At 48.3% G+C, this 15,265-nt stretch overlaps 1 protein-coding gene across 6 annotated transcripts in view; it reads left to right on the top strand.

The window, feature by feature from the left end:
• The first annotated feature begins 309 nt into the window (after positions 1-309).
• Positions 310-15,265, top strand: part of PTPRG (protein tyrosine phosphatase receptor type G) — a 767,420-nt gene continuing 752,464 nt past the window's right edge. For 4 of the 6 annotated variants that reach the window (XM_081524554.1, XM_081524551.1, XM_081524552.1 and 1 more), the window contains exon 1: positions 1,451-2,378. In XM_081524554.1, coding sequence (XP_081380680.1) covers positions 2,294-2,378 — 85 coding nt within the window. In that variant the 5' untranslated portion in view covers positions 1,451-2,293. Of the gene's footprint in view, positions 413-609; positions 706-1,450; positions 2,379-15,265 lie in introns of those variants that run through there. The other 2 variants (XM_081524560.1, XM_081524557.1) reach the window with 2 other exon arrangements.

The raw sequence follows: 15,265 nt of genomic DNA, 5'->3' as shown, positions 1-15,265 counted from the left end.
CTCCCAAGAAAACTGACCCTCTCCGAGCATTTATGGGGGAGTCGGGATGCGAACAAAACCAGGAAGGGCCAAATTCCAAAGCAAACAAACGACTCATTCTCCACCCTGGGGGAGAGTGTTCACCCCCGTTTTGCTAAAGATAGAGCGCGGGCCCTCCCCGGGAACTTCCTGGCTTTTATTAGTTCGTAATCCCAAATGTAACTTCTCAAAGGTTTTTCTTTTTGAAAGTGTGGGTGTGAAAGTGCTTGCCTAGTAACATCTTGCGGGAGGCTCACGAACATCTGTACATTTGAAAACCTAGCATCCGGTTGGGCTGTTTGGGTGGGTGGGGGGCCCTGCGGCGTGGGATGAAGCAGCAGGGGCAAGTTAAAAACAAGTCTAAATGGCGTTTAAACAGAGGCAGAAAAATTAGGTAAAAATTACAAATGGCTAATTACTTTGGCTCAGTTACGCGTTTAATAAAAAGCCCGCCTCCCCCACTTTTAGCTCCGGCGTTAAGAGGGGAAAATAGGGCGCTTAGAAGTCTAAGCGATAAAGATCTTTCTCTCCACGAAGGGAGAGAAAGGGACAAAACTCATTACAGATAAGCCCTGTCCTCCCATTTCCCTCGGACGCCTCTCCACGATTGCTAAAGAGGTTGCCGCTCCCCGCGTAGCTGCCAGGAAATCGGTCCAGCCCCGCCGCGCAGCTTTTTCCCAGCCAGGGGTAATTTACAGGCGCACTTCCTGCGTCCTCCCAGCCACCAGGCGGGAGTGCGGGAACCTTCCCTCCTCCCGTGGAGCGGCGAGTTGGGGAAACTCGGCCACTGATAAGCCGTGCCGTGGGGAAAGGGGGCGTGGGACTCGAAAGGGCTGGATCTTGCAAGCCTAGGATCTATATTCCTCCCCTCCCCCACCCCTCTCCAGCCGGGAACAAGGCCAATAGCAGCCCGAAAAGGGGAAAAAAAAAAAAAAAATCGCAAAGCGGAGCCGGAGTGCAAAGGCCGCTCGGCTTTGTTTCCTGGCGGGGGAATTCGTCGGGCTGGGGGCGCGAGCAGGGGGCGAGCAGGGCGCGCCCCGCCGTGGCGCTGCCAGGGCGAAGAAACTCAGCATGAAACCTTGCCGCCCTATAAACGCAGCCGGCCGCCCCTTCCTCTGCTCAAACTCGAGCCGGGGTCCCCCCGAGTCTCGCCATCCGCGAGCAAGCGCAGACGGGGGCGGGGGAGACCGAGCCAAGCTCGCTCAAAGAGTGGCGTCTTGAAGAGCTCGAAGGATGGGAAACAGGCAAACACTCGCTGGCCCGCGAAAGCAGTCGCCCTCCTCCCTCTCTCCGAGACCCTACCAGAGCGGGTCCCCAGTCCCGAAACTGCCCCGGCCGGCTCAGAAGCGCGCGGGGAGAACCTAATTGTGGGACGCCCGAAAGGCGGGAGCCTCGCGCTGCAGCTTTAAGAGCTCGCGGCGCGCGCACCCGCGACCGGCAGCCCAGCTGCGCGTCCCCGCGGTCGCCGCGCGCCCACTGTTCGCGCGCCGCCGCCGCCGCCGCGCGTCCCCTGCTCGCTGGCTCGCCGGCTTTAAAGTCTCTGCCAGGATCCATGCTCACATGTTACTTCCTGTATGGAGGCATGGCTAGTTTCCAGCCCCGCGCTCCGCGATCCTCCCCAGCTCGCGCCAGAGCCACAACTTTCAGGAGCATGGACTGAAGGCGCCCTCGCCCTTGCGCCCCTCTGAGATCCTTTGTGTTTTCCTCGGTTTCCTCCGGCTGTTCTATTTTGGGGGCTCTTCGCTCTCCCCCCGCCTCTACCCTCCCCTTCCCCGCTTGCAAACATGCCTCCTTCCTTCCCGGGGCCCTGGAAGGAGCTGCCTGCCTGAAGCCCGGAGACGCCGCGCCGCGCTCAGCCCCGCCGCCGCCCGCCGGCTCTCGGGCTCCGCTGCCGACTCAAGTTGGGGATCTTCGGCTACTCGCCGCCGCCGGCGGTCTCTGCCTGCCCGGGGCTCCGGGCATCGCTGCCGCCCGCCGACTCCTCGCCCTGCCCGCTCGACTCGCTCCTTTTTGAACATAAAGCAGCCCTTCTCCGCCGAGGATCGTCCCCTGCGTGGCTCCGCGTTCTCGGCCACTTTTTGAGATTTTCCGGGGGGCGCTCGGAGGCTTCCCGAATTCCAGGGGGGGGACTCGGGCCGCCGAGCGCGGGGGCCCCGTAGACCAGGCGAGCAGGCGAAGAGCCGGGGCTTAGCGGAGGCTCACACCGAGGCAAGAACTTATTCAACAAGTTTACCCCCCGCCCCTGCCTTTCTCTTTTCGATGTGCGTTTTCGGACATGCGGAGGTTACTGGAACCGTGTTGGTGGATTTTGTTCCTGAAAATCACCAGTTCCGTGCTCCACTATGTCGTGTGCTTCCCCGGTGAGTGTTGGCCGCCGAGGGGACGCGGCCCTGGCCAGCGCGCGTGGGGGAAGCGGAGTTGCCGCCGGGGCATGGAGCTCAGGCGCCCGTCCCGGGGACCCCGGAGAGGGTTAAGTGGGGGTCGAGCACCCGGGGAGGAGAGAGGGATCCGCTCCGCTGACTCTGGCGGCGTAATTTAGGGAGGCTCGTGGTTGGGGATGGTGGAAGCAAAGAGCTGGCCGGGGAGAGGAACGGGGGCCGCTGGGGTCTATCTCTGCTCGGCTTTGGGGGCCTGGAGGAGCCGGAGTCGGGAGAAGACTCGTTCCGCTGCTCCGCCGCTGTGCAGGAGAGCTAGAGCTCTGAGGCTGTTGGGGAAAGTGGGGCCATGGGAGGATGCCTGTGTGGGTTTCGGGGGGATGCCTCTGTGGGTTTGGGGGGGCCTGGGTGCGTTCCCCAGGATTGAAGGAGCTCAGAAGGGGAGATTGGATTTGCTGCTCCGCGACTCTTTGGAGGGGCTGATGTTCGGGGAGTGGAAGCTGAAGGTTGGCCGTGGAGGATTGGGAAGGTCGGGAGCAGCCTGCGTTCGGGTCTCGGGGGTCAGGGACGACCTCAGCTCGGGGCTGGGGCTGCGCTTCGGTGCCCGCGCGAGGGAACCTTCCTGGCGCGGGGACCTGGGCGCGGTGGGAGAGCAGGGAACAGTAGCTTTAGGGAGATCCGTGACTCCCCCATCCCGGGCCCGCGGCCCCCTTTGCTTGGCTGGGCTGCTCGGGTGGGGGCGTGGGGGCGTGGGGGCGTGGGGGCGTGGGGGGGGGCGGGTCGGCGGCTGGGTTGCTGTTCGCGCCCGGGCGGATTTTTTTCTGTCTCGAGCCTTGCCTCGCGCCCTGCCTACCTGCGTCTTTGCCTTTTTGCAGGCTGTTAGCAGCTGGCGGACCCACACCCGCACCTTTCTGGTCCGGTTAAGACAGGAACATTGTTGATCATTGATGAAGATAATAAATCCCCACACGCAGGGTGTGCGGCTCGGCAATCCTTCACTTCCAGCCCTCCATCGGCCGACCCGCCTTCTTCTTTCTGCTAGGGGAGGGCAGAGGCCAGCTGCTTCCCTCTTCCCTCTTGCAGCCTCCTTTACACCAGGCTGCAGCCCCGAGCTCCCTTGAATCTGTCCGACTCCCTCCTCGGTGGAGGCCACGTCCCCTCTCTTAGTCGGGGGAAGGGGTGGGAAGAAGGGGACCATTCATTTTTAATCCTTTGCTCTCCTAAGGACAGGGAAGCCCCCGTTTTTCTGATCCATCAGCCTTCTGATCCATCAGCTGCTGGACATTCGGAGGTGGGGGTTATCCAGAAAAAAGGAACGTGCCTCCCCATGTTAGTGCTCCCCCTGGTCACAGCCGCCTGTCCCCTGGTGGCCCGAGCGCAGATTTTGGTGCAACGGCTCCCCCAGCTGCGTCGTGCGCCCTGGAGCAGGGTGCGGGCGCTCTTGCCTGCTCTCGGGGGTTGGCAGCGAGGGTCCCCTTTGCAGGCAAGTGGGTGCCTCGAGGGGCAGAGAGGCAAAGCACGGTCTTTTCTTTGGAACCCCGCTTTTCCCTCTACGCATCCTCCTGTTCCTTGAACCGCACAGAACTCCCGCCACAGTCCTGAATCCCAGCTCGGATGCGGAGCCAGGACGTGTCCACACTCGACCCGAGGCCTGGATTTGTCCACCAGGCTCCTGCGTCCCCCGGGGGCTGGAGGCGGTTTTGACATTTACTCCTAAACCTTCCCTCCACTACTCCTCAGTATTTATGTTAACCATCTGCCCCCTTCTAGACTCTTCTTTGCCGTGGACTTGCCGGCAGAGTGGGCTCAGGCGCGCACACACTGGGGTTTAGCTTTGTAAGGGTCACGCTTTAATGGGGGCAGTGGGAAGCAGCCAGAGAGCAAGCAGCCTTGCGAAATACAAGGAATTTCTGATTCCACTTCTGGCGTTCACCTTACACTCGGGTGTACAGTCAGTGGGCCAGCCGGGATTTTTCTTTTTCCTCGTGTCTGAGGAAGCCTAAAATCCAAAATGGGACCGCCAGTGATGCCGCCTGCTTCGGGCTGGGACAGTTTTCATCTTCCACATTTCCTATGCGTGCCCTCGCTGCGAGGTAAACAAAGAGCCCATTCCATAGTCCGGGAGCCAAAGGGTGTCTAAAAGGGAAAGGGCAGCGGTGCTCGGGGAAGGAGGGTTGTGATTTGGAAGAGTGCCGCCGGAGAGGGTGCAGCGGCAGGCTTTGCCACCCAAGTTAAAATGTCAGAGCCGGAGACGTCGGCTTTCGGTTTTCCGAAAGTGCGGCGAAGCCGCTGGACCTCAGGGGGCGCCCCCGAGCCACTTGTCAGGCTCCCGCCACCTCCGCCCGTCGGACTCGGCCGCCTCGGTGCGGTGGGGCCGCGGTGGGAAGGGGGCTGGGGCCCTCGGCCCGGGCCAGAGGCTCGGCAGCTGCAGATGCGGCCGGGAGCGGAGACGCTGTCTCAGCTCCGCGCTGCTACTCCTGAGTGGCCCTAAACCGCCCAGGAGCGGTGGGGACCTGAATTCGCTTTGGGACGCCCCCCTCAAACCTGAAAAGCGTTTGTCTGGTTAGAACAGGAGATAAAGATGCTTCTGGTTTGGGTTAGGGTCCTCCTTGTGACATCTTAACCAAAATCCCTTGTTACTTTGTGTTGCCTCTCAGAATCGCGCCAACTTTTCTGATAACGTTTTGTTCTCAGCTCCTGTTCAGGATACAGGGTAGCTGTAATTTGGAAAGGTTTTGGAAACATTGTCCTGGCGTGAGTTTTTCTCCAGAGGATGGGAAACAGTGGCTTTTAGTCCCTCAACAACGGTGTGGCAGCTGTGGGACCCGCATCACCCTTAGTGTTCCAAGTGATGTTTTCCACTTTGCGGAGTATAAGGGTTATCTACACGGTGTAGTGCATAGTATCTTGTTTTCTGACATCTTAAAAAAATACTCCTATGGAAAATTTTATGAAAATGGAGAAACTTAACGGGCCCCTGAGAATCCTCTGTCCAGCTGTAACAATTGCAACTCAATTTTTGCTCTTCTATCACCCACCTCCCCAATACCCCATTATTTTAAAGCAAATCTTATCCATAGTTCATATAGGCATTAGGTATATATCTCTAATCATTGGGAATTTAAATGCATCTTAAAGCATATGCATCGTTACTTGAAAGGGTTAACATTTTGTGTATTTTATATTCTTAAGCTTCCAAAAGAATCTTTTAAGTTGATTTTTTTTTCCACCCTCAGGGAGAAATCCTTCTGGTATATATTGTAGGATAATTACATCTAGGAGGCTGATATTGGAAATGCTTCAGATGGATAAGCTCTGCTGTGTACCTTGGATGTGTCAAAATCGGAGGATCTGTGATTGATGTCCCGAGAGTCCCCTCTGAACTGGCTCTTGGTATATTTGCATGTACATGCTTTAGTCCTGGTGGCCATCCTTCATGGCCTTATTAGAAACATCCAGAAGTATTATTTATAAGTCAGCAGTCTTACTTTTCAGGGATGGAGTGAGAAGTCACGGACCTGCAACTCCTTTCCCAAAGTGTCTTGTTTGAAAATGAAGGATCTTTGTCCAGTCTTGAAACTGGGTCCCTTTTATGTAGTAATGGAATAAAATCTTTGCTGTTTCCTTCTAAACAGTGTTCATGTCATAGAGTTGATGAAGTTAGACTATCAGTACAAATAGACATGACAGAAAGAAGTAGGGAAGTTGCTCTTGGTGGAGGCAGAATGGTTATTGGGAAGGCTGGCTGAAATGAGAAAAAGAACTAACCAATAGTGAAGCTTTGGGCAACTCCCCTTAATTGTGGGCCCATTTTCACAGAATAAAAGATAATGTTGTTTACATGAGGCAGTACAGGGAATGCTGGTGATTTAACACAGCAAAATAAAACAAAAACCCTTTCTGATTTCATCTATTTGTATTCTGAAAAACTCCCAAGTTTATGTGGTATAATCAGTTACATATCAGTGCACTAATTGAAGTGAAGCTTCTTGTGTCTCATGAAAGAGCATTTAAGATGCCCCAGAGCAATTGCTATTAGGGATCTCCTCCTACTTCCTTACCCTTCCTCCTCATTTTCCTAGAAACTTCTTGACCAAAAGGACAATCTGCACACCTTAGCCAGACTTAGGGTTAGGAAAGAAATGTTGCTGGTGCTTTGTTGCTTTTCCTGTTTTCCTTTTATGGTGAAATTAAAAAAGAAAACCTGAATACATAACATTCAACATTGTAATTACAGCATGCAGGACAGTGCAGTGTCATTTCTAAGCAGGATAAAGTTGTAATAGGGGTGTGCTTTCTGAGTTGCGAAACTGAAAAAAATTGTGATTAACACTTTAATCCTAGGGCATATCTTTCATAGAGTCACATTTCAAAAATCAGTTTATGGTAGAAATTCACAGCATCTGAAGTTATCTCAGAAGTGCTTGATCCCCCCCAGTAAGCTTTTGCTATGCTTTGGTTATAGATTGAACATCACTAGGTGATGGGTGGTAGTGACCTGAAACTTCATTTTTGATTGTCTGTGTAGAGAATAAAAGGCCTGTGTATCCAACAATATATAAAGGAAGCCAAGAAAATGCCCTGCGTCCACTTTCAGTTCTCCATCTGAGCTTGATTTAGGCAAAGCTGGTAACTACGCAGGGAAGGCCTCGGAAAAGTGAGACTGTTCTGAGAAGAGCCTGCCCCCAACAGGCAGTGAGAGCTGCTTGTGGAATTCTGAGGCTGTTGCAGAAACAGAATATGAGGCATTGGAACCAGAATGAGGTTGCCTGGGCACACGTTAGGCCCTCAGTAAGTAACCACAAATGATTAAATGATCTGATACCTTTGTTTGCCTGAGAAATGGCAGTGTTCTGTGCCCTCAGAAGATCAGATGCACATGTGAAAAAAAGTTACCTGTTACAGACTGTGCTTTGACTCTTGTATTTTTTAGTCTCCATGGAGGTGAGCACACATCCTTCTACTCCACCATCTTAAACCACTCTTGTTTACGTGCAGTTGTAACCTAAAAGTCACTTGAAAAATGATGTATGTTTTAATTGCCCTCTTTACTTTTTCCTGCTTTTTCCCTACAATTCCTTTTTGTTTAAAATTTTCAAGACCAAGGATTTATGTCTTAAAGAAAAAGGTCTGAAGGTAATGTAGGTGGATTTCATTTTCAAAAGTCTGTGATGACGGAAATATATAACAGGTAAATTTGTGGTTTTTCTCCTCTGATGAGAAGGGCGATGAGGTTTATCAATGATGGATGTGCAAGATTGCTTGAGGTAGCTAGAGGGCTCCGTGTACAAGTCTCCTATAGGGACACCTCTAATCGGAAAGGCCATTTCCTTAGTATCATTCATAGCAAAATGTTCGGTGTTTTGACAGAAAAAAAATGTGAGTTGGCTTGTCGGGCCTATGCAGGCTTGAAATTTCTTAGGACTACATACAGCACTTGATACAACTACTTTAAAAAACATTGTGAAAAGTGTTTTTAGGGCTGGTTAGGGGAGTGCCAGTCAGCTCACCAAATTCTAGATGTGCCTGATTGCTCTTTTCAAAGCCCCCTTAACTGAACTGGGTGGTGTTCCTGCTGTACTACCCACTCCAGTATTCTTGGGCTTCCCTTGTGGGTCAGCTGGTAAAGAATCCGCCTGCAATGTGGGACACCTGGGTTTGATCCCTGGGTTGGGAAGATCCCCTGGAGTAGGGAAAGGCTACTCACTCCAGTATTCTGGCCTGGAGAAGTCCATACAAAAACTGTACAGTCCATGGGATTGCAAAGAGTTAGACCCAACTGAGCGACTTTCACTTTCCCTTTCATTTGCCTGTTGTATTTGGGGTGGATGATGGGAGGCAAATTCCACATTGAAGGAGAATCACTGTGCTGTTTTATCTGTTTATGAAAAGGAGAAGTCTCAGTTTAGTTGCTTAGTCGTGTCCGACTCTGCGAACCCATGGACTGTGGCACGCCAGGCTTCCCTGTCCATCACCCAACTCGTGGATCTTGCTCAAACTCATGTCCATCGAGTTGGTGATGCCATCCAACCATCTCATTCTCTGTCATCCCTTTCTCCTTCTGCCTTCAGTCTTCCCCAGCATCATGATCTTTTCCAGTGAATTGGCTCATCACATCAGGTGGTTAAAGTATTGGAGCTTCAGCTTCAGCTTCAGCATCAGTCCTTCCAGTGACTACTGAGGACTGATTTCCTTTAGGGTGGATTGGTTGGATCTCCTTGCAGTCCAAGGGACTCTCAAGAGTCTCCTCTAACACCACAGTTTCAAAGCATCAATTCTTTGGTGCTTAGCTTTCTTTATGGTTCGATTCTTACATCTATACATGATTACTGGAAAAACCATAGCTTTGGCTAGACGGACCTTTGTCGGCAAAGTAATGTCTCTGCTTTTTAATATGCTGTCTAGGTTGATCATAACTTTTGTTCCAAGGAGCAAGCGTCTTTTAATTTCATGGCTGGAGTCACCATCTGCATGATTTTGGAGCCCCCCAAAATAAAGTCTGTCACTGTTTCCATTGTTTCCCCATCTATTTGCCATAAAGTGATAGGACCGGATGCTATGATCATAGTTTTTTGAATGTTGTTAATACCGTTTCTTTCCTTTCTAAACCAGGTAGCTATGGAAAGTTGTTTAAAATACATCAGAATATCATCTCAAGCCAGTTGACCTCTGCCATTACTGGCTGCACTGCTTTAGACGAGTTACTTAACCTCTCTGTACCTTGCTTTTTCCCCCCTCTCTTCTCTGCAAAATGGCATCCTGAGAGGACCCTGACTTCCAAGGTCTTCATGAAGCTTGGAATGAGCATGCTTGCCAAAGGACTTAGCACTGTGCATGGTGAACAGTAACTGCTCAATAAAGTAACCATGTTTGTTTTTTGTGTATTGAGAGTTGAGTAGGAGTATAGATAAAGGAGAAAAGTGAACTAAAAAAAGACAACTGTATGTATAAACAAAAACATTTTCGAAAAATCTATTTAAACTTGCATGATAGGTTTTGTATCTGGATTTGCTCTTGAGGGCAAGCTAGGCTGGCACAAGGGCATTTCATGTATAATTAGTAAAATGGTTACGTTTTGAGATTTAAAGAAATGAGACAGCCTCTGTGAAGTCTTGAGATACCTCCTTACCCCCATCTCAAAGGAGGTCTGTTCTTTTCCTGGTTAAAGATGAGAAATGGTATCTGCAGGATTAAAATGTACCATGTGAATCTTCAGGTCCTTGTGTGGTGTTACCCATTGTAGAAAGTGTTGCTTGGTCTTGCACCCTGGAATGCCCATCCCCTCTCTACGGCCTCTGTGCTGTGTGGTAACTAAGGAGAATGGGTCTACCTGTGACTGTCATTTCTGGATTTTAGTTGTGTGCCACTGCTAGGAAGCAAGCAGTAGTCTTTGGGTGTTGCTTTTATTTTGCACTTGAGTGACAGTTGAACACATTCATGCCCTTGTCTTCTTATCTTCATGGATTCAGGCCTGCAGCGTGTACAAGAGAGAAGCACGCACTGTATGTGCACAACTCCTACCCTCTAATCAGGTTTTTTCAGGCTGAAATCAGCATGATGGCTTTCCGACCAAACAACGGAATACAATTTAAACTACTCAACTTAGCTATTTTGGGGCTGCAGCAAAGTGACACAGTTGGCTGCTGAGATCTAGCAGCTAAGAAAGAAGCAATGAAAGCATAGTTCATGGAATATGTAACACTTCCATGTAAGAAAATAGAACAAGTGGTCTTATTTTTGGGTCTGTGATACTGTTTTCTTAACGAGGAGGAGGAAACAGGTTGCCAACTGATACTGCAGTGTGTATACTTTTGAGGAATTCATACAAGTTATTAGATGAATCCAAGAGGTGTTTGATTTCTGACAACATTGCAGCCACGTGAATTTCACAGTGTACTTAAATCAGATAAACTTATCAGTGTAGAATAATTTGTATAGGAGACATAGCTGTTAGCTATTTACTGAATATGAAAGCGTAATCCAGATTAATGAGGAAAGGTCATTGACTTTTCAAGAGTCAAGTTAGTCACGAATCATCAAAAGAATTTATTTTCAAAGCAATAGTTACCACAAGTGAGTTCCGGTCTTTTTCTTTTTTTAAATATCACTTTTCCTGAAGTATTTTGATTCAATGAATGTGAAGGTTAAGAGCTGGCCATGGCCTTGGCTATGTCACTGGTTAGCTGGCATGTCACTATGCTACTGGGCAAATCCCTCAACATCCTGTTGAAGTGGGGTTGGGTGGTAGTGGGGATCTGTGTGTCCCAGTTATACACACCTCTTATTCAGGAACTACACTAGGACCTCAGAGGTCCAGGTTGAAATTCTATGTTAATTCTATGTTATGTTGCTATGTTGAGAAAATGGCCTCATTTTTTTAATCTCTAGAGTGGGGACATTGGTTATAAGAGCCCACACTCACCAAGCACCAAGCACTTGCCATAATCTCACTGCTGTGTGTGAGTTTTTAATATACCTTTAACCCCTCTGGAAGAAACCATGAATATTTTCACTTCAGGATGAGGAAACCGAAACCAAAAGGAAGTTGTCGCTTGTTCAGGGCCACCTTTGTTCTTAGTGAGAGTAGCTAAAATATGTCTCTTTAATTGTCTCTCCAGGATTATTTTGAATCAGAATGGGTTCTATTCATTTGGAAGATATTTTTCCTAATTCCACAGGAACGCAGATTAAAAGACCCAGCCTTTTGTATTTCACGCTACTGCTTATCCCATAGAAGCCAAGTACCGTAAACACTGGGTGAAATAAAGGTGTCTTCCTGTATTTGCTACAATTAAATAAGGAAGTAATGCAATTAGTATAGGATTTTATTTGGTTACATTGAAGAGATGACCTTTACGCAAATTACTTTAGCTTCTGAATAAGCTGATAATAACTGTGGATAGAGTGAGTTTGTTGGTGGTTTTTCTGACTCCTCTTCAAAAGGATAAATTGGTTTAGTTTATAATTCGAGAACTTTTGTTTGGGGTTTGAAGATGGTTATAATAATGGGGTATTATTATCATCCCATCTATCATTTAAATGTGGGCTGCAGGCTCGAGTTATGACTTCAAGAAAATACCTAAGGGAAGTTGTACATGGCTGGAGAAAGTTTGGGGTCTGGACTTTTCCTCTGGAGTTTAGAACTCGCCATGGAAGCCCGCCAAGCCAGCTGTGGAATCTGGGCAAGACCCTAGGTTTCTTTGGAGTTGTCTTCCTCATTTTTAACGAAATGGCTTCTAACATTCTTCTGGAATTTTAGGGATTGTTGATTCCACACTGGATGGCTTCACAGGTTGTGACCTTTGTGCTACGCATGAGTCCAGTACCCAGTCCATATTATAAATGTGATTTGTCAGGGGTCCTTCTGGTAGTTTTACTCTGACAGTTGGCTTTTTAAGGCACTAAGAACCCTTTCATTATTTCTCAAACCCTGCTGCAGAATATCCTGAGGGAATTAGCAAATAGGTTAGTGAGTGGATCTTGGTTAATGAAATGCCTGTAAGCTGTTTTTTTTTTTAGTTTTCCAAAACATGAAACCTCATTTCTCCTGGAGTCCTTGTTTAAAAAAAAAAACACTGGAAGTTTGCTCATGCCGATGAAGTGATGCGTGGCTTTTCAAACTTACTGAATGTGCTTTAGGATTGGGAGAGTGGTGGCAGGGGTCTTTATCTAAAATGAAACCCTCAACCTGGTTCCAGAGAGCGCTCTGGAAAAGAGAAAGGGAGAAGGGACAGCCATTCCGGTTATCTGGAGCTCTGTAGGGGGCATCTGGTATTTTTGGCCGTCCTGTGTTGAAAAACAAGGTTGAATTAAAAATTGGAGCATTTCTCATTCATGTCATCAACAAGCGTGTCCTGAATACCTGCAGCTCATCAGGCACTGGCGAGATGGCGGTGACCAAAACAGATGGAGAGTCCTGCCTTCATGGGGAACTCCCATAAAAATCGAGGGAACTCCTGGAAAATCGTCAGGTCCAGCAGCCTAGGGCACGTGTCTTCCTTCGAGACAATAGTAAGCTGGAATTAAATAGCGGCTACCCCTTGAGAGAGGGGCACTCCCCTGGCCCGCAGTGGTTATTTACAATACTCAGCTGACCCCTGGAGGTGTTTGCCACCAGCATACCTGACTTCTAGATTTCTACCCGAGAGACATTTAAAAAAACAAAAAACAAACCTTTTTGCTGTTGCTTCTTTGGGGTTTTATATTGCCCTGATTGGCCGTGTAAATGTGTACGTGTGCGCATGCGGTAGCGTGACGGAGCCCATCATTCGCTGAAGCCGTGGCGTCGTTCCTGTCTGTCTGAAGTTCAGCGGTCCCGGGTGTGTCCTTTGGCTCTGCACGTAGGCTGCTGCTTGGATGCTTCATCGTAATGTGGCAAATTTCCTGCTGATCTAAAATCGCAGGTGCCTTGTTCAATTTTAAAAAGTTACTTTTTTTTTTTTTTTAAACAAATTTTCTCATTGAAGAACTAGGGCCCTTGGTCACTTAGTTGTTACCAAACTACCCAAGACAGGGATGATAGGGAAAGACCAGTGACCACTACAGTGGAGTGTGAGTAAAGTAATATTGGAGATGTCACCTTCCCAAGGAGCTTAATTTTTTCACATAAAATCCCTGACCCAGTAATTTTTTCACACGTGACACCTATGTATGGATTTCTGATACATGACAGAAATATCAGGAATCTTAGTTTTTCCAACAGCAACATACGAAAACCTGGACTTTGGATGGAGTAGTGTGTGTGGCTTTTGATGTGAGCAGTTGGAAGGTTGAGGAGGTGATTTCTTCATCCTAATTCCAGCTCCTTTTGTCATTATAATATGTCATCTATGTGAATTGTTCTCTTATGATTTAGAGCCTAATTAGATTCTACTGTTTGCCCTCTGAGGGCAGGACTTCCATCCTTCCTCTACCTACTGAATCCTCAGTGTCTAGGTGGTGGTAGTCACATTTGACCACTGATAAAAAGTGAAAGTGTTAGTTACTCAGTCGTGTTCAACTCTTTGTGACCCCATGGACTGTATGGTCCTCTGACCATGGAATTTTCAAGGCAAGAATCCTGGAGTGGGTAGCACTCTAGGGCATCTTCCCAACCCAGGGATTGAACCTGGGTCTCCCATGTTGCAGGTGGATTCTTTACCCTTTGAGCCGTCAGAGAAACTGAGCAAAATTACAAAAATTAGAAAAATTGCAAAATTAGAAAAATTACAGAACATTGTACAAGACAGTGATACCCTTGTATGTGTTTTCTAGAAATCTCACATTGTATCCTCTTAAGAGACATGTTACTCAAGGTCAACATCGTTATTAAGAGAATTCGGAATGTGTATAATATATGTTGTCATGGTGTTTGAAGTCCATCTTTGGAAACAGAAGCTAAATGTGTGCTTTCTGTTAACTCATCACCAAGGTATTTATTGCTGAAAATGACATATTCTAGTTAAAGGTCAAATGTCGCATGTGGCAGCAGGACGAGGTTTTGACGGTCACAAATCTTTTGTTTTCTTCTCTTGTGGAATAATTTAGGCTAAATCCTGTGAATCTGGTGTTCATTTGCATCCGAAATGCCCTTGGCTGCAGGGTTGACCCAGAAGGACTAGGCACTCTCATTTCTGCTTTGGTTGTCCTGGTGACAGTGACGCTAGGTATGTGGAGGACAGCAGAGCTTCCTAGAGCTGAGTGTAGGTCTGTTGCCTGGTAATGGTTTTGGGCAGATTGGTCTAGGAGAAGGACCAAAAATGACCGCTTGGGGTTGCTTGAGAGGTACTGGTTGACTGTCCTGTCAGTTACCCTTGATCAATCATGTTGACTGCATCATGTCATGTCAAATATGCTTAGGCAGAAGTTAAGTTTTCCAGAACACACTGCTAGTCGATGCCTGCTTTCTTTCATTCCTCTCCCAACTAGTTGTTTTCTCTTCTAAAACTAGTCATTTTCTTGGCTTACATGTGTGCAAGGGCCATATGTGGAGGGTGCGGAAAATCACTCGACAGTTTTAGGCATCAGCCCCTCATTTTCTCAATTGGTCAATTTGCACAGAAGCTGCTGAAATTGTTTCATGTGATAGAGGGTGGCTAACTCTGGCATGAGAGTTCTTCCTGAACACTTTTTAAGATGTGCTCTTTAAAAGAAAAGCACCTCAGTTACTGCAGTGAATTAACCGACTTGAGGGAGCTGCTGGTTCCTGAGGTTTCTGCCTTCACTTGAGATGCTGAGCGGAGGGAAAATTGATTTCTGGAGAATCTGGGGGAACTGTAAGCACTCTGACCAGATAAGCAAAGCAGTTTGTGGAAATAACTCTCAGATGCCTGGGGATGTTTAACAGGATTTTTGAGGAAATGAGACTTGAGATGGGTGGATTCAGATGAAAGAAGCCAGTGGCAAATGCATGTTCTTAGAATTGCACAGATCTGTCGGTCAGGTTAACTGGCTCAAGTGAATCTTAGCTTTGTCCTGTACTAACTTGGCCCTGAACCTACTTGATTGGTTTTCTCATCTGTAGAATGGGGATAATGAGAGTTTCAGTCTCCCAGAGTCCTTGTGAAGATGGAATGAAATTCTGTATGCAGAGCACCAGGAAAGCATTAAGCACATAGGACAGTATAAATGGTACCTTCTTTTAGTAGCTGTTGGTTAAGATTTGTGAAAGAAACACTTGCATAACTATGCTGTCAGTTAACGCCACACAACCCTGAGAAAAGATGGGAGGGCTGGAGCTCGGGGAGAACAGAGATCCCCAGTTAATGAAGTAGCGCAACAGAATTGAACTTGGCTTTCTGGATGATATCATATTCCTTCTCTGCTAGCAGAGTAGGCAGTGGATGAATTAAGGTACACGTGGCCACTCAGGAGCATTGTCTGTTGACAGTCTC

The sequence above is a fragment of the Giraffa tippelskirchi genome, chromosome 9, assembly GCF_054371585.1.
Source record: "Giraffa tippelskirchi isolate mGirTip1 chromosome 9, T2T-mGirTip1v1.2.pri, whole genome shotgun sequence".
Taxonomy (NCBI): domain Eukaryota; kingdom Metazoa; phylum Chordata; class Mammalia; order Artiodactyla; family Giraffidae; genus Giraffa; species Giraffa tippelskirchi.
The sequence above is the reverse complement of the archived record's forward strand: the minus strand, read 5'-3'. Positions and strand labels throughout refer to the sequence as shown.